This window comes from Struthio camelus, chromosome 13 (assembly GCF_040807025.1).
Source record: "Struthio camelus isolate bStrCam1 chromosome 13, bStrCam1.hap1, whole genome shotgun sequence".
NCBI classification, from domain to species: Eukaryota; Metazoa; Chordata; class Aves; order Struthioniformes; family Struthionidae; genus Struthio; species Struthio camelus.
The window spans coordinates 3,669,453-3,690,910 of record NC_090954.1 but is presented as its reverse complement, the minus strand read 5'-3'; the positions used below and the strand labels follow the sequence as shown (position 1 = coordinate 3,690,910).

At 41.9% G+C, this 21,458-nt stretch overlaps 1 protein-coding gene and 1 long non-coding RNA gene across 2 annotated transcripts in view; both read left to right on the top strand.

Moving 5' to 3' along the window:
• The first annotated feature begins 9 nt into the window (after nucleotides 1-9).
• Nucleotides 10-9,340, top strand: C13H5orf15 (chromosome 13 C5orf15 homolog). Its single transcript, XM_068959511.1, has 3 exons — nucleotides 10-216; nucleotides 4,131-4,744; nucleotides 6,327-9,340. Exons 1-3 carry the CDS (start codon nucleotides 114-116, stop codon nucleotides 6,456-6,458), a joined length of 849 nt encoding a protein of 282 aa, XP_068815612.1. The 5' UTR covers nucleotides 10-113; the 3' UTR covers nucleotides 6,459-9,340.
• Nucleotides 9,341-14,544: 5,204 nt separating this feature from the next.
• LOC138069096 (uncharacterized) overlaps nucleotides 14,545-21,458 on the top strand; it is a 31,335-nt gene continuing 24,421 nt past the window's right edge. The window contains exon 1 of the long non-coding RNA XR_011143903.1: nucleotides 14,545-14,711. This is a non-coding gene — a long non-coding RNA (uncharacterized lncRNA). The remainder of the gene's footprint in view (nucleotides 14,712-21,458) is intronic.

The following is a 21,458-nucleotide window of genomic DNA, read 5'->3' as shown; positions in this document are numbered from 1 at the left end:
CCCGCCGACCTGCCTGCTCCGGCCCCGTCTCCGGCCCTTGGCGCGCATGCGGCCTGGCAGCCCGGCGCCGGGGGGCGGCGCCATCGCCACGTCGGTGGGGGCAGCCCGCGAACATGGCGGCTGCCGGCGAGAGGGGCGCCTCGGCGGCGGCCCGCGCTCTCTGTCTCCTGCTGCTCTGCGGCTGGGCCCTGGCGGCCCGCGGCGAGGCGGTCCCCGGTGAGCTCGGCGAGGGGGGGCGGAGGAGAAGAAGGAGCAGAAGGAGGAGGGGGGTGCGGTGCGGTGCGGTGCGGGCGCTGCCCGTCACCCGTCGGCGGCGGCGGGGCCTGAGGGCGTTTCGAGGCCCCGCCGAGCCGCCCCCGCCCCGTCGGTGTTTTATCGACTCCTTTTTCGCACTTCGGAGCCCTCGTCCGTCGCGAAGGGCCTCCAGGCGGCGGGGTCCGACGCGGGGAAGCGGCTTTGGGGTGTTTTCGCCGCGTGTTGTTGGCGACAGCGTCTGGGCGGGCGCGGCGCCCTCGCCTGCCGCGCCGGGCTGCTCCTCGCTTTCGGCGGCCGGCGTAGGCGAGCAGCAGTGTAACGCATCGCTTAACTCCTCAGGCTTTCAGTCTCCTTTGCCTCGTTGCTCCAGTGGGGTGTCTGCTTTTATTGCCCCTCTTGTTTTCTAAAAAAAACAAGCTTATGTTAATCTGCTAGTTGAGTCTCAAATCCATTTTCTTTCCCTTTTACCTCCTGAGTAGCTTTAACTAAGTGCCAGTAAGGGACGCATGTTCTCAAGTGCTACGAGTTTCTGTTCTTTCAGGTCGATCGTTGGTTGGACAGTGGAGAGAGAGCGAGTGAGAGAGAAATTACTGAAAGGAAGACCTTTCTGGTTTGTCAGTCTGCGTTGTCAGTACGTCAGTAGGTCCAGCCAGTTCTATTTGTGTTACCCCTCGCCTGGAGAAATGGGTAGGGAATAATGGGAGAAGAGATTCAGGATGTGGGGCAGAAATCTGTACAGGGAACTAAGAACTTTGAATTTCAAAAACTGTGAAACAGCTTTTCTAAAAAAAAAAAACTTCCCTAGAGGATAGTTTTGTCATGTAATGTTTTCTAAGAACACCATGTCGTTGGTTCTTCTGTCACCATGATTAAACATTAAAATCTATTTATGAAGTTGAGGCATCTCTGGAGTCTAGGTACTACTGTCTAACATCATCTGACAGTGTTGTGTAGCTGTGAACAGTGCAACCTCCACTTGCAACGCCAAAAAGTTTTGAAAAGATGCCATAAATCAATTATGGTTTGGTTGCTAAACTTGCTACAACTATTAAAACAGAAATTCGAAACTTAATTTACTCCTATCCCCAAAAGAAATATTTTTTTCTCGTTAATGTGTGACCACTGTATACATAGAAAATAAAGCCACGTTCATTGCTTTATTGGACTCTTTTTAGTAGTGTTTTTTTTTTCCTTGATATAAATATCCTTCTAAAGAGACAGCTCAATGTGACTGTATCTAGAATCTGAAATATCAAAGTCATGAGCTATGTAGATGCTATTCAGTAGTTGTTAACGTGATTTTTATAGGAAAAGTGGAAAGGGTCTTTGTTTAATTTGCTCCCCAACTTTCTTCCTTTTGGGTGAATACCTGAATGAAAAATGTTTAAGAACCTATTTTCCTGACTTGACCGTTTTTTCCATAAAAGTAACAGCTTTTGGAAAAGATGTTTATCAGAATTGCTTAGGAGTGCAGAATTTGTAGTTGAAAATTTTAGTTGTTTTTATGAGAGAGAGCGAGCCACTGGTTGTATTAACTCCTGGTGAATTAATTCAGCATATTTTCACACTTCTGGGAAGTTTTTAAATCGACTGAAGAAATCATTTTGACTTGACTGTCAAAAACTTCTAATGTCTTTAACGCTGGAAAAGCTAGTCACTGTTTTTCTGAAGGTTAGATAACCGAGTGCGGGAGTGGAATTGACGCTTCAGCATGAGCAGGTGGGAATGCCTTACACTTAAGCATGTGTCCTCTTAAAACTTTCAGTTTAAAATGAGTGCTTTTGTTTCCTGAAAATAAATTCATATGGGTCACTTGGGGGACTATTGTAATACTGCACTTACCTCTGTTCTTATTCGTAACATCTGCTAGAATAAAGAACAGGGCTTCTTAAATCTCTTGCTAGTAAGAGAGACTTTCTTTGTATCCAGTATGCTCTGAATAGTCACTATACATTTCTGTTAAACAGATGTATAGTTGGGTCACTTGTAGTATTAAAATGAATGCTTTTAACTCTCTTTCTGAATCAGCCAAATGTTCAAGGTAATATTTCTTTCAGTGTTTTTTACGTGCTCTTGAGAAGTAGATCTTCCCCCTTCAGGATAACATTGCATTAAATTTTAAGCTTTAACCACAATTTATGGAAAATATTTTGGGGAGATATATGCTCCCTTTCGAACTTCACCTTTCACCTTTCAAGGTGTCTTACCTTCACAGCTTGCTATTTTGATTTTACTGTAACCTTTCGGTGTCATAAATTCAGTTTTGCTTGATCATCTTGCACTTCAGTACATTTGCTTATTGGGTGTGTATATTGAGGTAAACATGTAAGATTAATTCTACTACTATTATGACTCTTTTTTTCTTTTAAGTCTTTAGGTATGATCATTATGCTTACGTTAGTTTAAAGTGGTAGTTTTCTTATTTTAAAAAACAGTATTACTATAAGTATTATTTTATGCGTTCTTTGAGCTTCAGGAGCAGAGAAATGTCATGTCTAGCTCGCTGGGATTAGCTAGGTCTTTTCTGTTTTACAGTTGGTTAAAGTCTATTTCTTGTTGGAAAAGTGTACCACGTAAACAAGGAGAAGTCTGTTGTAGCTGATCCTGTGTAAATATACATGTTTCATGAATAACGTGATTCAGTATCCTCTGTGTAATATTTTAGTTATGAGTAATTTGTCACAAACACTTGGTTGAATGCTTCATTTTTAGCATCTATAACTTTCCAGTGAGCCATGGAGCTCCTTAGGAGTACTCAACGAAAGTATTGTCACTTTAAAAAAAAAAAAACAAAAACAAAAAAAGCCAAAAATACAGGGGAAGTATGGTTCTACTATTTAAATTATGATACCTCCTGGGGAAGTCCAAAATGTGTTTTTTCGTTTTTAAGGTGTCTCCTGGTTTGACTCTAACAGTGAAGTGCTATGAAGCAGTGTAGTTTGGTCTTTGCCGTTTCTCAGGACTGAAAAGCACTGACTACTTAAACTCCCTCTGCACTTTTATTCCACTTCCTTGGGGTAGAGAAGAGGGGATGCTGGGTCCTGCGTGTGGTTTAAATGCTCACCTTGGTTTTTATGTAGTTCTGCAAAGCTATCCTAGCATTGGACAGATTATGCGTTTGTTCTAAGGGTGCACTGTTGCTGACTTGCTTCTTTATAATAACTTGCTGTAGACAAAAGACTTTCCAATAGAAGCATATGCAGTCATCCTGTCCTCTTCTGATGTTGTTCTTTTAACCTGTGGTTCAGTATTTAACTATTTAACCTAAGGCTGGAAATCTCATTCTGTTTCTACAAGTTCAATGAAAATAAATGCCTGGGAAGAGAGGTGCTAGGACCCTGTGTCCTGACTGAAGGAGACGTTGCAGTATGTTCTCATTTTCTTTTGGCAAAATATGCAAGGGAGAAAGATATTAAAGCTCTCGTAACTGCAGAAAAGGTTTTAGTGACCTCAGCAAAATCCTTGGGAGAAAGAGCGTGGTGATGGAAAAAATACTGATCGAATATGATCCTGTAACGCCTCATAAATACATAGATGGTGGGAGATGTGTCTCTGAAGTCCTAAGTCTCGAAAGTAAGCATTGCTAAATTTTTGAGGGACGTCTTGGCATACTGATCTAGTAAGCGTGTACTTCTAAACTTAGATGCCTGTCCCGCTGAAGACTTCTTTCTGAACTTGCCAAAGTACAGTTCTGCTTATGAATTCTAAAAAAGTTTGCAGTATGAGATATGCCCAGTCCATCATGGTATGATTTCTTGGCTGTAAAGTACATACTGTGCAATCATTTTCATTTATAATTAAAGTATCGCAAGATAAGTTAGGGTGTTGTGTTTAATATTAAATTTAATATTAAATGTTTTTAATCTCTTTCTCAGATTCTATGAAAGTGGAGGTGCTTCAGAAAAACACTTCTTCTAGAAATGAGAATGAAACACTAAAACTTCAAAATTTGACAGACAGCTTGCACGGTATAACCCCAGCAAAGAAAGAGGCAAGCCCAACAAAAAAAGAGGTGCCCCCAACAACAGCTAAAATCACTTCTGTGACTGCAATAAAACCGTCAACAGCAAAAGGAGATCCTCTGCTCAATGTTCTCTCTCATGTGGTGACTGTTAGTCCTGTATCTCAAATGGATGTTGATGCTTCTGAAGACACTAACATTGAGGAAGAGGATCTTCTAACAGATTTGAAAGACACGCTAAATAGTTCACCACCCATAATAAAAGAAACTATGGAGTCCGATGGCGATGACTATGGTCCTTATGAAATGACATCGAATTCCAGATATAGTCCAGACCTTCTAGACATGCCAGAAGATGAGGACTCTGACACCATTAGTAATTATAATGAGGAGGTTAAGTCCCATGAAGAGAAGACAAAAGATACTGTTGTCACAGGTTTGGAAGAAGACAGCCATTTCTTTTTTCATCTGGTTATAGTTGCCTTCTTAGTAGCTGTTGTTTATATCACCTATCACAACAAGAGGAAGGTAGGTATACTGTTAAAAGTTAAGAGAGATTGCTTTAGTATTTAAAATGGAAAATTAAATGATTACATCAGCAATCAATTAGTTCAGTAATATACACTGACAGTGCCTGACATGACTTCTAGAAATAAGACCCGATTCAAGTCATGTGAAGGTGACTGATTAACTTGTTTTGGTTCTGCACAGAATTGTAAACAGCAAATTAAGAAAGGTTTGATTTCAGATGATGTGAGACTGTTCTTGATATAAGTATGATAATACTTACAAGATACACTCCCTTAAAGGTGATCTTTATTATCATAGATATTCCTAGGACTTAACTATGAATTTGTAGGAAATGGTTAGCACTTTGTTTCCGGTTTTACACAGGCAAGACCCCCAGCTTATTAGTGATTTCAGGTAAATATTTTCTTCATTATGAACTAATTCTTTCTTTCTCAAAAACTTACCAGTTAGTGTTTTTGTTCAAAATATATTGCTACCCGAGTAATATGCATAGACAAATTAGCACTTAAATCTTAGGTTAGTTCTTAGATCTGAGAAGCTTCATTGTTTCTCTTTATCCTTGTAGAGAATGCTGATTTGGCCCGGGATTCTGGGGAGTCTGGAAAGAACACAGCTAAAAAAAATACTTATACTTTACAGTACAATAACATGTCTAAAATATGTGTTGCTAAATGTTTATCTAGAATGCCTGTGTTACTTTTGAAAATTTAACTTTGAGGGAAGTTTGAATAAATTATAAAAAATCTTACCCTGCCTTTCCTACATAAGTGAAATAATGTTTGGATTATCATCTGGGTAATGGAAAAGCGATCTGTTGTTGTAACTCTTCAGCACTTAAAAATAATTTTGTGAGCAGAAAATGCGCTAGTACTGTAAGTACATCGATAATGGCATGTGTTTGAGACTACAGTCAAACTGGCTTAAGCCCTTCTCCTCTTTGTCTCCCTGTGCCTACTTGTACCGTACCATTTACCCTTTTGCCAGTCCAGCTGTACTGTAAACTGGATTCCTGATAAGATGTGAGTAAGAAACAATGCTAAATAGGATGAAGATAATAGACATTTTTAAATCTGACCACTTCAGTGCTTGATTTATCCCATAACCTCTGTAAGTGCTCTGCTGCTATTGCTGAAGGGGGCACTGAGTTGTAATGCGGAAACAGTTTATCAGATTGCACCATTGCTGCTTCTCTTGCCTTTGTTTCACCACCAGGAATACAAGTAATTTTAACAATAGTGAAATGCCAGCATAGGTAAGATGAATAAATTAACAAACGTCACCGAGCTGGGGATAATTTTAGTAGCCTGCACATGCAGTACATCTGAAGCTACATACATAGCCATACTAAAAGAATTATGGGTGGGATGCTGTGTTTTTGTCAAAACTGCAGCTGAGGTTGCCAGTAAATGGCTTAATGACAAAGGCAATGTGGAAGTGGATGACTGTTACTGCCATGTTGTATATGCGATTGCCAAGATTACTGGATGGAACTGTGATTTTGAATACGACTGTTAAGCTCGCTATCAAACCCAAAGTATTTCTCCATATCCTTATACGAGTTGGCTGTGTTTTCTTTCAGATCTTCTTGTTGGTCCAGAGCCGAAGATGGCGCGATAGCCTATGCTCTAGAACGGTGGAATATCATCGTTTAGATCAAAATGTTAATGAAGCAATGCCTTCGCTGAAGATAACCAATGATTATGTATTTTGAAAGCGCTGTGACTTGAGTTTGCTGAACTTACCAGTTTTTGCCTGCCTAGTCATGCAGTGATATTCAGGTGTTCTAAATATGCCGCTTGTACTGAAATGAGGGGTACTTTCTCTGACCTGGATATTTTTGAGATTAAATCTCATGAAAGATCAAGGGCATGATACATCTTTTTCCTACTTTGGTCAGATTTAAAATCAGCTATACAGATACAGGGTTTAATGATTAGTGCCCTTTCCATTTGTTAAGCATCTTCCCTTCTGTCTGGAGCAGTCTTAATAGTGGTAATGCAAAAAATAAGCATAGAATACTTTAGGTCTAATAAATTAATGTTTGGCATCGCTGAATCAAATTAATGGTCTCTTTGCTAATCACTTATATGGCTCATAAATCCTACCGTATTACAATTTGAAAAATAATTATTTTTTTCCGTGCTTAAATCTTGGTGCTGCAAAACTTTCATCTTGTTTTTTTTCCTGTTCTTTTTTCCTCCTTGCCTAGCTTGATCCTATCTTAGGAAGAATAACTAGCATGACAACTTCATAATTTCTACATGTGTTCATGCAGTAAATCATTTAAAAATAATTATGTTTAAAATACTTTATTTCAGAAGTTATACACCATATATTTTTATGGAATGTTCAAGATTTATGAGAAGGTATTGCAGCTTCTTGACTATCCATTTTTTTCTCTAATTCTATTTATGGCTTTTTCATTATCTTTGTAATTACAAAATTACAAAAAAGGAAAATAAGCCTTATGATATAATTTTAGTAAAATATAGATAGTTGACAGGCTTTCAGTACATCAAAGCTTTCCCTTGAATTTTAAGACAGTTGGGACACAGTTATATGGTTTGGTATATTATGAATAGGAGAGGCCTGAGACTGTAAGAACAATGTATTTCATTGTAATTATGACCCAGGTAACGGGCAGATGAAAGTAATGGTGTGTGGGGCTGCCAGTCTATGGATAGCACAGTCATTTTTGACAAATATTTACGCATTACTGTAAAGCAAGTTACTGGTACGTTAGTTTTTTTTTTTTTGAACTTTGTCTTTTGTATTTTCATTATTTATGTTTTCATGAGTTGTAAAATTTAAAATCTCTTTCGTTTTCTGAGCGTTCTGTTTGTGATTTAGTTTTCAAAACTGATAAATATGTAAATAATGGTGACTCAGAACCATAATTAATGACTTGGTATTCAAGTAATTATATAACACTTTGAAACAAATCAGAACTTCACAGCTATTGGCATGAAGAGTTTGAAGGCATGATATTAACTTATCAATGAAGCACTAAAACTTCTAAATCCTACTGTTAAACACTCTCTTTTCATAACCACATGAAAGTAAGGCACAAACAAAATATACCAAAAGTGTTTTCTTGAAGTAATTTTTATTATATTTGGACTTGTATCACTTAATATTTTGAAAAAGATTTTTAAAATAAATGGCAATAATAAGCTTGTGGGGTTTTTTTATCTTAACTATTTCAGTCTTTTATACAGTATGTTACCGTAAAGAGCTTATTTATGCTTGGGATCGAACAAACTGTTCGAAATCATCTTTTCCAGCATTGATGAAATTCACCCTGTTCAGAGGATGTATGCAGTTTGTGTTTTATGCCTCTGTTAAGTGGTATGTAGGGTAGATAGTGAAGCTTGGTTGAAATCTTTTAAGCTGTAAAAATTTAAAAGATCTTAAAAAGATAAATTTTTTACATAAGTTGTATAATTAGCAGTGCATAGTAATTTTCTGAAATTTTAGTACAGCTTTTTCTCGTGGAGGTACTTGAGACTTTCACCTGAACATCCCCATGTTAAAGCATAACATTGCTTTGGTCAAGATCCAGAGGGAAAGATTACCTTGCAGAGCTCCTTGAGAAATGTTGGAATTGGAGAGAAGGGGGCTAACAAATGGGTTCCCACCTAAGAAGTTCAGTAGCTTTCTTTTTAAATACCATTCATAAAAGTTGAGTGTTTTTGGCATTAGATAGGAGTATGGTCACACAATTTGCAAAATGTTTGTTGTTCCTATCAACTTCCACAGAACACTGAATGAAATATTAAAAGTTCCTGATAGCACAGAAATACAGTGACATCCAAGTTGAAACTTCTACCTTGACTGCCATTTTCTCTTCACCCCGTCCAGGGAATTAGGTCATCAAGTCAGATGGGCTATTTTCAGCCTTTTGACTGTAATAGGTAGAATGCTGTTTAAAACGAGTAGAGCAGATTTATTCCAATTGAAGTTAATAGAAATGAAGCATAATTTGTTGATTTCTGGAGTTCATAGATGTGTTACCTTGTTCCCTCTTGATGTCTTCCTAAGCTCTTGAAACGTAGTGCAACTAGCTGAATCGAACCAGTCTAAATATTTTTTCCAGACTTTCTGAACTATTAACAATGCCCTATTTAAGACTATGTTAATGTATTGGCAGAGAAGCCTTGCTTTTCCCCTAGTTGTCCTCCCTCCCTTAAATTGCCTGTCCTTGTGCAAAGACCTTCTGTAGGGAGAGGAATTTATTAGCCTTCCAGCTCCTGAGCTGTTATTTCCAACAAATCCATTCTTTTATAACCCCATAACTTTTGAGGGAGGAAGAATGCACACTGTTAAGCTAGTAATAGGATTGCTTTTTGTATGAGTTTTCAGAGGAATCTGTCTAACGGCTAACATCAACTCAATTACTAGAAGTACCTCTTCGGAGTTTGTTTTGCAGTTGTCACATTTTTAAAGTGCTCTTATATGCTAATTCTGCTGTGACAATACTTATCCCACAGTCTTAGTGTTCATCAGTTGCACCTAACACTATTTAGGCCTAATGGAGTAAAACTCACTTTGACTGTACTGTGAATGTTAATAAATTCTCTTCTGAAATGTCTATTTAGCTGTCTTCTCTGAAAATCCTCTTGCATGAGGTAGCCTTAGAGTAGAGAGATGTATCTTGAACCTTCTGCTCCTGGTAGCCATATCAGTCATGAAATCTTTTGAGCTGGGGGACTGATTTTTGAGATTGTAAAATCGTGGCTTGCAAGTGCGTGTTTCTCTGCCAGAGTGCAGCTGGCGGAATGTTTTACTCAAAGTACGTACGAGCAATTACTCTTTGCTTGTGCAGCTCTCTGGCTATTGTGCACATCCTCTATCTCAGAAGTAAGAGAAAAATTTCATCCTTTAAATATTTTTCCTTTTTTTTTTTTTTTTAATAGGGCTCTCTACCAATAGTATATAAGGGAAGTTTTTTTGAATGTTTTTAAACTCACGGGAAATTAACATGCATTTGATATCCTTGAAGTTCTTTAAACAGTATGTGCCAGTGGGGTTCATTTTTGGAATTCTCTAAACTGATTCACTTTTAGAAAGTTAGCATGTTTTGAATACTTGAGATGAATCTTGCTCCATAAAGTTGGCAGTGAGTGTAGCAAGCTGCCCTGGGAGATAGGCTTGCAAGCCTGTGATCATATTGTTCTGAAAAAGTAGCGGAAAGTTAGCGCATGTTTGCAGATGCATCTAAGCGAATTAATTTTAAGCGGTGATCTTGGTGGAATATCACTGACTTAAACACCTGTCCACCACTGGTCCTCTCCGGCGCTTGGCAATGCCAACGTAATGTAGTGGGTGTAGTACTGGTTATTTGTGTCCTGAAGGAGCAACCACTAAATAATCAGCTTGTTGCTGATGGAGTCCTGCCGTCCGGTTCCTCAAACATGGTGGGGAATCTGGGGTTGAAGATGAGTCAGTCTGCACACATGTGCTTGCTCGCTTTAACTTGTAGCAATGTGATACCAGAAAAAGTTAGAAAGTAGTGACACTATCACCTCGGCCCTGGAGGGTAGCTATGCTGAAATGCTTCTCCAGTGCGCTCTTGCACCCTTCTCTCCTCTTGGTACTGTAAAAAAGGGACCACGCTCTTGCCCAGACGAAAGATTTGAGATGCGTTCGATGACTTCAACTCCCTTTTCTTCTAGGAAGTTGTTTCCTTTGCAATAGCCTTTGGATTATTGCCTTAACAGGGGAATTATCTTACCAAATTGAGTTGGGTGGTTTGATATGCTGTTTCCTAATAGCACTAATAAAGAAGGAAAGGTTTCATATGATCCAATTTTGTAAGGACTCCACCAGCACCTGGAGATTGGGGCGTATGTCATCCATTGTGCAATAAAAGAGCCGTTTGGTGATGAGGTAATCAGGATTGAACTACTGTTTTTTAATTTCTTTAATTGAATTTGCTTGTGGAAAATTAAGAGTAGGCAATCAAAAATTCATAAAGTGCTGAGATCAAATAGTAGTGGAAAAAAGCAAGCAAATTTATGTCAGATCTTACCAACAAGAAATGTTTTGATCAATTTCTTTACTGAAGAGAGGAAACTTTCTCCCATTACGGTGAATTATGGCTTCCATCAATGTTCTGATAAAAGGAATAAAATATTCCTGAAGAGCTTTCTGATTAAACTTTTCAAGATGAAAGTTGAAGCTCTATTTATGTAGGTTCTCGTTAGTGGTTTGATTTTATGATATGAGGAAAGAAATAATGAATAGGATAGTTTAAACAAATGATACATTTCACTTTTACTATCCAGGAAAGAAGGTATTCTAAAATATTTATGGTTTAATTTTCATTTAGTACCAGTGCATATTATTCAGCTAAGTCAACTGTCCTTGGCTGCTGCTCAGCTGTATACAGGGTGAAAAGAGAAAGGTTTATCTGAGCAGGGTGGTTTGAGTTATGGGAAATTCATTTGCAATGTGGAGATGAAAAATGTAGTATCTCTTAATTTAAGTGCTACAAAAATATTAGGGAAAGGGGATAGTTCTGTAGCTCTAACACTATTACAATGGGGTGACTGTGTTACTGAGCGAGCAGTGACCCCAAGGGATTCAGCTCATGCTTTCCCTTTCCTGTGTCACCCTTGTCTTGGTCCTGCTCCGGCTCCCAGCCACGCCAGGCGCCGTGGTCTGGAAGGTGAGCAGGCTACTAACCTGACAAAGTAATTCTTTGTTTGTTTGGGTTTTTTTTTAATTCTTCCTGGGTTGATTTTGGTGCACCGGTTTCCCATGCAGTTAGAGCTGACTCAAGGTAAGCAGAGGGAGCATTTAGGCTGGGGCATGGGAACGTTCTCCTTTCAGTCGCAGCAAACTGTTAATTTGGCTCCTCATAAAACCGTAAAACCATTATTAAGCTATCTCATAAAAAAACATCCCTGAAACAAGAGCGTTTTACACTCTGGAGCCTAGGTAGGCTGCCAGTCCCTGCAGCCCCAGCAACTGTGGGCTTTATTGCTGGAAGGCCAGGCTGACCTGAGGCTCAGGGGTTTCCTTTGGTTTACTTTGTGTTTTTGTAGCGCGTGTTGGGAGGGAAGTGCCTGGTGGCCTCTCCAGGGAGGCAGAGGGGTGTTGCGATGTGATGCCACATGGTCACCAGTGTCGGAGCACCCGTGGGGCCGTGCAGCCTGCTCAGGCTTCCAGTCCCAGATCTGACCCGCAGCTGCAGTTAGCACTCCTGTAAGGCTGAGTGGCTTTATGGGAGCCCTAAATCCTCATGTAAGGCTGATAGAGCAGTAATCTTGAAGGCTATATATTCTAGCTACCACAAAGCAGCAGAAGTAATAACATGATTCTTATGCTTTTCCTTTTAAAATTGAATGTTCTTTAAGGAGGAGCCCATGGTACTCTTTTCTGCTAAACTTTTCTGATACAGAGTATATACGTATCCTCACTTTAATAAAAATGGTTATTACCAGAACTTCTCAGCTTCACTATTTCTAATATATTTAATTAGAAAGGGAAGGGTGAGATCTTTTCTATAACTGGTCCTTGGATCATTATCAAAATCACTTAGCAGCCTCCTTAAACTTAATTACAAGGTCTATTGCCTTGTTAAATTATTAACACTGAAAATCACTTATCTTGGCAATTTTGTATCTTTATTAAAACGAAAATACCAAGGTCATGTTATACTTGTTGAGGTGCGCTCCCGGTTTTATTTATTATGGGTTGAATGAAACCAAATCTAATCCTTTTACTTTGTACGATTCTGTAAACAATGCTGAGATGTATGTGATTAGCTGTTTAAGGAAGCCAGTGGGATAAGAGCTTAAGTTCAGATTCACAGATGTACTGAGGAGGCTGAGCTATTATTTTAAATACAGATTACATGAATTAGGGGAATAATTCGTCATTTCACAAAGCTGCTATTCGTGGTCAGCTAACTCTGCAAAGGCGTGGATTACGCTGCATATTCTTTAGCACTTTATGGCCTTTCATCTTCCAGTGTCGTGCGGTGACTCGTCACGACTAGTGGAGGTCCTTTTTGCCTCTGCCATCGATTTGGGTTTTGTCAGAAGGGAAAACAGTTATGCTCTCTGTTCCCCCTCTGCAGGTGGAGGACAGTGAATAAAACTTTCAAAAGTTTGTGCTTTGTGCTAGAGTTCCCTATATCACAGTGAGCCCCGATGACTCCAGTAAGGTTGATTCGTGCTCGTTCTTACTAGTTCCGTTAAGTTTCCACGTGAATTTGTACCAGGGGTGGCTGTTCCTGAGCTGCAGTCATTGGGGTACGTTGGGACAAGGAACATCAAGTAATTCTTTATGCAAAGTGCTTTCAACATCTAAAAAATTGTCCCTTCTAGATTGGCTGACACGTTCTACCATTTGCACTGCAAAAGGTTTTTATTTCTTATGCGTGCCAACTGCGAATCCCAACAGTTGGTATGCGAGATGTTTGGAAAAAGAGAATCATAGTCCGTGTTGTTTGGGGAAGGAAGGAAGATGAAAGTACTAGACGTAAAGGCGTTGTGAAGAAATTAAGCCACAACCTGCCAGGCACTGATATGACATTTTCAGTATCACTTATGGGGAAGATATTCTGTATTTGTGTAGGTGCTGTCTAAATTGAAACCAAGCAAAACTGGCTTTGATCCTATCTTAGTACAGGGAATTTGGATTTTATCATAAAGTGACAGCAGGGTCCTGTGACACATTGTTTTAGCACTCGTGGTGGCACTTTGAGATGCAGCCTTCTCTGTTGGCTCTGTTATGTTTGGCTTACTATAAGCTGTGAAGCTTTACACAGAAGTGGCTGAGGAGAGCTCACGCAGCAGTTCACCGACTCTGGGCAAGGTGATAGCATCTTAAACGTTGTCCTGCAGTTGTGCCGTTCACGAGGACTTGAACCAACTGAACGTGGTCCTTTCAAAGATTAAATGTTCTTGAGTAGTAAGAGTGAAACTAGAGAGTCCTGGCACCATCTTGGCTCTGAGTAAGCAGTGGAGGGATTGGAGCAGCGGGGTGCAGCACACTCCTTCATATACTGCATGCTCCGACTGGTCATGGCTGACATCTGGGGGACAGATGCTTCTTGCACCACGTCAGAGATGAAAGTACAATCCCGAAAATGTTCTCTGGAAATGGCATTTCATGGTTCCATAAAGTCTGGAGAAGGGCAAGTTCATCTTCAGCTCACTGTCGATGCACATGTTAATCAACTGAGCCTCAGAAACAAGGTAGGTCTTTCTATGCTGTATGCAGATTGATTTGGAGAAGGAGCTTGTGGGTATTTTTAGAAGAAAGCCAGGGGCAAAGGACTAGGGAGGCTTTGTGATCCCCTCACGGCAGGGAGGGAGTAAGCTAGCCCCTTTTCATTTCAGCATTACAGTGTGGATGAGCTTTGGTCTGCTGGGAGCTAGGGGGTTTCTGGGATGAGAGTAATCGGATATTCCTGTCTTCCATGGCACTTCGCGAGAGCATTATCTGCTCCCACGCCGGGGACCCCATTGGCGGGTAAAGAGAGAGAACGCTACATTAAAGTCGTATTATAGGAAGAATTCAGCAGCGAGACGGAAGAGGGTATTTTAACCGGCAATTAAGCTTACCTTGCTGACGCTGGGGAGCTGTCATTACTGAAGACACGTTTTCTCCAAGTAATAGCCAGAAGAAAAATACACAGCAGTTGAGATGTTAAAATAACAATCCCCTTTCCCTGCTTTTCCTGTGGTACCTCTCTCACTTGAGAAATATCCAGCAGGGGGTAGTGTGCCCACACCGTACAGCGTGGTCCTACCTCCAGCAGAAAGCTGGAGCGGCGCAGAAAATGAGCGTTGGGATCCCTTCAGAGACACGCTGACACTGTGAGACATCCTGTGCCATCCCGTGAAGCACATGCCTTTGATCTCAGCTGTTTGCTTAGGAAGCGAGGAGCGGTGTCGCTATGCTGCGTCGAACAACAGCTTGTCGGGTACCATCGGCTTTGATCGTACGCGTATGTGCCGAATGCGGGCCGGTGTGCCGTCAGAGACGCGGCGGTGGGTGCCAGGGCCGGGAGGGAGGGAGAAGCTGGGCGCATTCGAGGCCCCCGCTGGGCTGGGGACGGGCTGCGTGGGGAACGGTCCCTCCGCGACAGAGTTTTGCTCTAGTGATGTTCCTCCCGCCGAAGCACTAAACGCTCAGATCGACGCGCAGCAGCCCGCAGCCGGCTGCCTGCGGTGCCTGGCGCGGCGCAGGGACCGCAGAGCCCGGGGCGGACGCAGCCACGCGGGCGCCTGACTGTCCTCCGGCAGCACCGCCGCTGCGAGCTGCTCGCCCAGTCTCTGCTGCAAAAACCTCAGGAAATGGAGATTTCCCGGCCTTCCTCAGAAAGGTTTCTCCTTACGCTGCCGCGCACAGCTGCAGCCACGTGCAGCTAGGCAGTATGACTTGCTCTCCTTAATTACGCCTGTTCGTGCTCAACCCTGCGGCCTGTTGTGCAGAGCTGGGATATTATAGTGCTTTGCGGTATCCCGAAGGGCTGCTGTCCAGCTGGGTTTCTCCAGGACCTTTTTCTTTTCTTTTCTTTTTTTTTTCTCCTTTCTCCTGTTTGGAAGCTCTGGCTAGATAAAATGTGGAATTGGGGCATTTTTCCCAGCTGTCCGGCTGCGGGATCTGTAGGTGTCACAGATCTGCGTGCGTGCAGCAGCGGGCTCACTGTTCAGTGCTTATGCAATGATCTCGACATACCTTGAATACGTTGGACTCACTTCTTACACTGCATTACACTGGCCTGTATCTTTCTCCTGAAAAATTTGGAGCTCTAACATCATGAGCTCTGAAATATTAATCTAGCTGAGCTATTATAATAGGTTTATATGAATAAAAATTGTCTTTACTCTTGTGCTGCTCAACCAAATAACCTCCAACTGCAAAATCACAGATATCTTCCCTAACCCTGGGAAAAACAAATCTGCTTCAGCAACCCAGCATATGTTTCTATTATTCTGCAAGAGGAAAACATTGGCAAACAAAGACACCAATCTCTCTAGATGTTACTGCACGGTAACAGAGAAATAGATACAAGAAAAAATGTTGCTAATTATGGGATTCTAATATGATGAATTTTACCTGACAGCATCTAACCTTTTCCAGAGCAATATACAAATTATTGCTATGTGCTTGAGCAAATACAGATTTAGAAAGATGTCACCAAAACACTAGTTAATAAATTAATTACATTCATGCTGCTAATACCCGTTTCTTTGTTGAACTTCATGTCTGAAAAGTGGTTATTTTCTATCTGTAAATAGTTTGCTTGTCTAATTGCTGGCTTAGCCATTTCTCCTTTCGAGTACACACAGATGTGCAGTCATTGTACGGAAATTGCTAAGGCCTACGGAGCTGTACCACTGGGCAAGAACGCTTATTAGAAGAGGCAGGGGAGACTCCGATGGGGAAGGAAAGCCTTCCTCCGTTTCAGAGAGGCATAGAAGTTCTTCTGTGGACTTCTGCTTGTTCTCAGATAATCTCCAATTCAATTTTTCTCCTTTTCTCAGTTTGAAAAAAAATGCAGTGTCCAATGCCTAGAGTGACCACAGACTAGAGACCATAACGGTGGGACTTTCACATCTTCAATAACATCCATGTGTTACATGTTCTTGTTCCAGTCTAGGCATGCTGTATGGCCATTTGAAGCATCAAAGGCCATGTGAACCCTTCCTAGGGCTTTAGAATATGTGCAGATGCCATATATATTCAATATATAACAAATAAGAGCGGGTAAGGGTCTCTCATATCTTGCTCTCAGAAGCCAGGCTTTTTGACCCTAAGATGTCTAAAGCATGCCCTGTACTGGAGACTCTTTCTTCATGTTTACAGCCCCAATTAACTTCTCTGAACTTTACAGTTCCAGATACTGAGTGTTCCAAGGAGCTCAAAGGACTCCAATGTATCTCTGAGGCATGTCAGTCCGTGATATTATTCTTCTTCAAGCTGTATGCAAAAAATAAAATTGATGTAAAAGTTAAAACACCCACTAAATTGATGCAGTTGTTAACATACCTTCTTTCCAAAGATTAAGGTGATTGATTTCCTAACAAAGGTTAATCAGAATTATAAGAACAAAAGGAAAATGGCCATTAAGTCACCCACCGCGCCTCCTGGTTGACTTTCCACTTTCTTACTTTAAAACATGCCAGTTGAATGTAGACTCTAGACAGGTGGAAATATCTGCAGGAGAAATGGCTTCCCATTAAAACATGCCAATGAAACTCTTGCGGACAGTTTGGCGCTAACATGCTGTTTAAGAAGTGGTGGTATGGCAGTAGCATGGGAGTGCTATTGGATAGTGACTCACGATTATTCTTGTGCCTATGTTAAATATCTGAATGTACTTTGCATAACGTAAATACCTTTAGAGGTTTTGGACTGAATTGAATGCTTATTCATTTAATAAAAGTGTTGTGGCTCCTTTAGGCCTCTCTGATTTCTATTAAAAATTAGAATGGTGCTGCAGGAGCACATGCGGTAGTGACCTATAGTTTCTTTCTCATAGTAAAGTCTTGCAAAGCTTCACAGTTCCTAAGATTAATAACAGTAACAACCTATGGTCCTACCAAAGGTCCTAGATGGTCTCGCTGGAGTGCTAATAAATAACCGAAGATGGGCTAAGTTCAAATGGTAGAACTGGGATGTAAGTGAATATTGCAGGACAGCTTTGCTGCAGTGAACATAGCAAGATTAAATTAGTCTACATCTTTCTGTCTAGTTTCTTGGCGTGTTGAGTGGTGTCTTAATCCCTCTCCAGAGCGAATTGCAAGCAGATGCTTGTGTCCGAGGGCATCTGAGGGCTGAGGCTTTAGAGGTGATGGTCCAGGCTCTGACGCTGTTGCTCAAACAGGATTATACCTTTCTTCATAAGCAATCCCACTGACTTCTTTACAATAAACTGAGGAGTATTCAAGGCAATAAAGGTTTAAATTAAACTGAGCACTGTCTGAAGCACTGTAGATGAAACTTGTTCTGGTTGAAATGCCTTTGACAGCATGTGCTGGAATTACAGGAAGGACAAAGTGGGCTCAAAGTCTTTGAACAGGCTTTTTTTCTTTTTGTCAGATGGTCTCATTCTTGTTTGGGCATACAGCTATCTTTATCGCTCCCTCTGAATAGCCACTGGGATTAATGTCAGCAGTTACTGCAGGGGAATCCACTGAGGTTGTGGAGCAAAGGGGAAACGTTCTGTCTAGCCCAGAAAATCAAAGAAAACACAGAAAATCAGAGGGTGTTTCTGGCTGCTTGGCCTGTGGTTTGAATGCAGTAAGAATGTGGTTTCTTCCCCTTCTTCCAAGGCTTGTTGTCTGAAGGTCTTTTAATACTTTGCCAGTCTGGAAAAAGGGAGTCCTATTAGCAGAAAGGATGGGGAGCTGCTGTTGTGCAAACGTGAAAGGAAGGAAAAGATGCTCTAACAGTGAAAAAACCCTTCTCTTCAATTTGTGGAGCTTGCTACAAAGCACGGCTTAAAATGACCAGCTGGCTAAGGAAAGGGGTTGGCTGAGCTCCCCTTCAAGTAAGGGATGCCTCTTTGTGAAGCTGGAGCCACATTTGTATTCAAGGTGAGGGAGGAAGAGTCAGCTCTTGCATAAAACCGAAGGAGCGAATGTCTGGGCTTGAGCGCGCGGGAACCACACCAGCAAAGCCTTCCCAGGCTGCTCCTGTGCCTTCAGTGCCTGTGACCCAGACAGCCCTGAGCAAGCAGCCAACTTGCAGCTTTTATGGATCAGTGCCGGTCCTCCTTGTGGCTTCTCTATCCTGAAAGGTTATGTGCACTTCAGCTGCGCTCGTGATGGAAACGTGCTATTTGGGTTGTCACCCAAATAGTGGTTGGCATGGCAGTTAGCATTTCCGAAACTATTCACCCTGTGCTGGAAGAAGGGTGCCTTGTGCAGCCTCAGCATACCCGTGAGGGCATGCACAGGCGGTGAAGCTGCGTAGACCAGAGCAGCAGCGTGCTGGTAGATAGGGTCTGAGGCAGCCCAGCTCAAGCGGATTGCTACGCTGACATTTCTACCAGGCTTTCTGGACCCCTCGGCAGTCAGTAGGGGTGAACGTGGGCCGGCCTCTCGGCCGCTGCAGTTCACAGCCTTTGGCATTAGCTTCAGCCAAGCCGAAAGCTAAATCTATGCTTTCCTCCTTTACTTGCACAGGAGGTGAAGGAGAACTGGAGCATTGCGTCTGCTTGCTGCAGCGCTTGAAGAAGGAGCAATTGGCTGGTTATTGAGATAAATCCCACTTTGGCAGTTGGAGGACAGACATGGCAGCTCCAGTTACTCTCTCTGGGCTCCTTGTGTAATTGGTAGCAAGTGACAGATATTTTCATCTGACCTGTTTTAAAAGTCTACTTTAGGGTGAGACGAATGGTGCCTTAGAGGTGCTTCTTTCTTGATGAAAGTAAGCGTGGGGCACCGGCTTGGATGCGACTGTCCACCTCCTGGAGGTCTGCCGTTCGTCAGATGAGCCCCCAGTAGCTGCTAGGTGGGAAATGCCACTTACATAAAGGAATGATCTGACATAATCCTACTAACGCCAAGTAGATTATTCCCCAACCTTGGAATTACATGGCTTGACCAGAATTACTGAGTCTTAATTAACTGTTAAGAACCCAACAGTGATGAAGGTGATCAAATAATATAGCTAGCTTAGGTATTTCAGAACACGATTGTCTTGAAATATTTACTGTAGAAGTGTTGATGGGACCAGCACGTTCCTGTCAAAATATCTGACTGATGTGTTGATTTTCAAATAACCCTTAGCTCTGAGATATTTGAAAGCTTTTCCAAACAAATCCTTCTATCTATGGGGGTGTCATCTGGTAGTTTTATATCCATCCTGCTAAAGACTATCTTTTTCCTTTTGAATGGGAATATTTGAGTGTCACAGTTTTCTTCAGTTTGGTGAGTGGAGATAGTTACAGATTTCTGTGCACGTATTCACCATTTTTTGTGGAAACCCCCTTGGCCAGGTAGAGTTCTTCACTACAAAAGTGATATATGTGATGCAGTTATTACCATCAAATCTCTTTAAAAACAAAATAAAACAGACCCTCAGATATTTCCCCCTCAATAGATGCGCCATTCCCCCGACCCTGGCAAGGCTTCAACCCCAAAAGAGTTGGCAAATGCCAACAGTCTTCTAAGTCTATTGTACTTGCTACATTTAATTTTTAATCCAAGCAGATTTTTAAGACTTTACTGCCTTGAAGTGGCCCAAAGAGCGGAGAACGTAACAGTTGGGTCGAGGTGAGAGCAGTCACAGCTGCCGTGCATCTCGCGTTACAGTCCCAGAGCAATATGCTCTCCCATATTTCCCCATCTGCCCTTTGGGTTAGTAACTGGATATTTGAGAGCCTTTCCAATTGAAGTTTAGTGCATCCTTGACATCAATTGAAAATACACACTGCAATTATTTTGTAGCAGCATCCCTGTTGCGCTCTTTGCCTGTGGCCTGAGGATTTCTTGGCTGGCAGCGGATGGGAGATGTCCCCGACCACTGCTGCTGGGCCGGGGCGCAGGTGAGCAGGGAGCGACCGCGTGAACCCCGGCCCCTGGCCCTCTCTTTCTGCAGCATGTTCATGGCTGAGAAGGCTCATCTGGCGCCGCGAGCTGCGGGTAATTGCCACAGCAGGCAAAGCTTTGGGAATCTGTGCGTCTGAAAGCAGAAAAATGTACAATTGAATCCCTTCCTTTCCAGTTACAGTTTTCATTATTCTGCTGCATTTCAGGGCTTACACGAGAACTTTTGTCTTTGCCTTTTTAAAGCAGATTAACACTTTATAAATAAAGATAAGAGACCTATGAAAACTCTGGAGAAAGACAGTATTTGTGGTGATAAATTATGCAGTAGCCCTGCTAGTGATGTGTGTGTGCATTAACAGCGTGATGTGACACATATTTCATTTGATGCCAAGCTGAAAGACAAGCCTTTCCTTGTCTCTGTAACTGAGCCACACATCCTAATTAAGCAGTAAGAGCTTAACCCTGTGAGTAATGCAAGTTGGGCTTGTCCAGGCGTGGGTATGCAGGCCGGGACCGCAGCCCCGTGAGCTGACAGCCCATCAGTATTTATTCCTGATTTGTGCGCCCAATGATGGCCATCTGGGCTTGGGCACGCTGACACGTACCTAGATCAACTTGCAACAGCACAGCAATAAAAGTGCAAGATGCCTACAATCTGTTTGCAATCTCCTCAAGAACATCACCACCTGCATCCCAGGACTAAGAGACAGTAAATACTGCCCTCTGAGCAGGACAGCTAAAACTTCCCCCAGTTTCAATTGCAAGGATTGATTTTTGCAAATGTAGTAAAGCTTTTTTCAAGAACCAGCATTTACTTTTTCTTCCTACCCCATGACTTGCCCTGCTTTCCTGGGAGCCTGTTGTTCAGAGCTCAGCCCAAGGATTTATAGAGCCCTGTGAAAGCCCCGGGTTACCGCTGACCTCGTAGCCCTAGGATCAGGTGAGATGCTTTGCAGCAAAATCATGCGCAGCACCTGACTTACTCTATATTGCAGAGGGAGAGAAAAGACTCTTAATTTAGGCACGTGTTTCCCGGTCCACAAAGATGTCTTTTTCTGGCTGTAACAATATCTCAGTCTGAGGTAGGCACCAGGTGGGAGCTATGAATACACTTGTTACTGAATGATAGCAATGAGGTTTGTAGAAATGTCCCTGCAATAAAACATGGATACTTTCCAACTACTGTTGGC

What these genes read in the sequence shown, in the direction of transcription:
- C13H5orf15 (XM_068959511.1), top strand. Translation starts at nt 114, where the DNA reads ATGGCGGCTGCCGGCGAGAGGGGCGCCTCGGCGGCGGCCCGCGCTCTC. An exon ending in CCGCGGCGAGGCGGTCCCCG is followed by an intron (nt 217 to 4,130) that starts GTGAGCTCGGCG and finishes TCTCTTTCTCAG; the next exon opens with ATTCTATGAAAGTGGAGGTG. An exon ending in CCTATCACAACAAGAGGAAG is followed by an intron (nt 4,745 to 6,326) that starts GTAGGTATACTG and finishes GTTTTCTTTCAG; the next exon opens with ATCTTCTTGTTGGTCCAGAG.